Below are 1,839 nucleotides of genomic sequence, written 5' to 3'. Positions count from 1 at the left end.
TGGGTAGGACAGAGGAAAAAAAATGGTTAAATCTTGTGCATTGTATTGCAGGTCTTATCTAAACATGTGTACCAAACATGTCATCATTTTACGCCCGCCATCATGTTCATTGGCTACATTTTCATCTATTAGTTTTATCTAAAATGTTTGAAGTATTCACAACATAGGTGAAAAGACTGTTCTTGCTTGCGAATCTGGGTCTCTGAAGTTGGTGGACAGTCAAATTCTTCTTTATGTTAGCCTCCGAACTTTTGTTTAAGTAGGATTAGTCATATTTCACTCGAGATGCTTTGATCACAGGAAAATTTGTGCCTAGAGTAATGTCTTTACTGTTTTCATGTAGAACTAATGTCTTTACTTGATCTGCAGAAGAGAAACTCCAGGACGTTATTCTTCCGTTCTTAGAGAATAATAGAAGAAAAGTCCTTTTAAGAAAAGCATGTTCCAAATAAATATGCCTCTACCCATTTGGAGGAGGCTATGAAAACCCTTAAGTTTACATTGGCAATAAAGAGGCTATCATATCTCATTTAAGTTGGGCCAGACTCTTTTTGGGATTCTATACCTTGGGACTTTATGTTCATGATGATGTCATGCTTGCCTTTGATACTCCAAAAAGCAAATTTTGATTGAATATATATTTGCTCAATGGATACAATCAGCTCATGGAAAGACTTCATTTGATTTCGATCTAATTTTATCTCCAATGAGCGATTTGGCATTCCATGCTGGTCAAAGCATCTGGTTGCCTAGTTGGTTAACTTAAATGCATTTACTGAAAATAGCAATTCATTATTCTTGACAATAGGTCCTGGAGACTTTGGTTCATCAAGCTATTGCTTTGGTTTTACATACAACTACATTGATCTTGGTAAAAGATACTTTAGATGCACGTGGTTCCAAGTTAATGCCAAGTACAAAGGATTTTGGTTATAGTTTTCCATGCAATGACTTGGCAAAATCTATCATGACCCCATAGTCTTCGGTCTCAGTCGTGTTTTGCATACACAGGACTAATACGTGGATCCTAACAGAGAAAGGAGACACGATAAATAACTACTTGTTTGCTGCTAAACATGAGATTCTCCAAACTTGTTATAATGTTAGTGAAGAACACTTTCAATTGTGTGCTTCCATATTTTTCCAAGTTCTTGCAGCTAAACGTAGCCAACTGAGAATTAATTTACAGCATGTAAAAGATGCTTATTGCTTTGACATCTAAAAATTTCTTTCATGATGATAGTGTCTTGTTTTTATTAGGTGTATGAACTTTCCTTTAGTTGGTGATGGGATCGAGTGCTCGACTATTACATCCTCATTGTCCATCACTTCTTGATTTTGAGTTGTATCATACTTGTATTGCATTTCTCGATGACCGCTTGCATGATCCCCGAAGTCTTTGGAGTGAATGCTGATAGAGGATCATAGATGGCCAAACTCGTGGACACTGTCGCATTCATGTACCCATCTAGGATAACATTTTGGGTTTTGGTTGTGTATGGATCACATGTTGAAAAGTAAGACTCAAATACGAGATCTCAGTACTTGTCTGTAATAACTCTTTGACTTTTTGATTTTGGTTGAAGTGTTTGATAAAATAAAATAAAAAAAAAAAAAATTGTTGAGTATAGATCACACGTTTAAAAGTAAATGTCAAATTCAAGATCACTTGGATAAGGACTTTTCATTGTATGGACTGTAATTTTAGGAAAATTCTATTTGTATATAATTATTGCACATAATGGTGTCCATAATGTGATGTGGCAATCATCCGGTTGTTGATATGTAAGTGTGAGATTTGAATTAAAAATTAAATCCAGTGTCACGTGTAATTATGGA

General features: G+C 35.2%; 1 protein-coding gene across 1 annotated transcript in view; it reads left to right on the top strand.

Annotated features, from left to right (window-relative positions):
* LOC111386319 (protein SUPPRESSOR OF PHYA-105 1-like) overlaps window positions 1-1,415 on the top strand; it is a 15,785-nt gene extending 14,370 nt beyond the window's left edge. The window contains exons 7-9 of the mRNA XM_023010782.1: window positions 754-929; window positions 1,012-1,192; window positions 1,281-1,415. Coding sequence (XP_022866550.1) covers window positions 754-929; window positions 1,012-1,192; window positions 1,281-1,415 — 492 coding nt within the window. The remainder of the gene's footprint in view (window positions 1-753; window positions 930-1,011; window positions 1,193-1,280) is intronic.
* Window positions 1,416-1,839: the final 424 nt, after the last annotated feature.

This window comes from Olea europaea, unplaced genomic scaffold (genome assembly GCF_002742605.1).
Source record: "Olea europaea var. sylvestris unplaced genomic scaffold, O_europaea_v1 scaffold3500, whole genome shotgun sequence".
NCBI classification, from domain to species: domain Eukaryota; kingdom Viridiplantae; phylum Streptophyta; class Magnoliopsida; order Lamiales; family Oleaceae; genus Olea; species Olea europaea.
The sequence above is the reverse complement of the archived record's forward strand: the minus strand, read 5'-3'. Positions and strand labels throughout refer to the sequence as shown.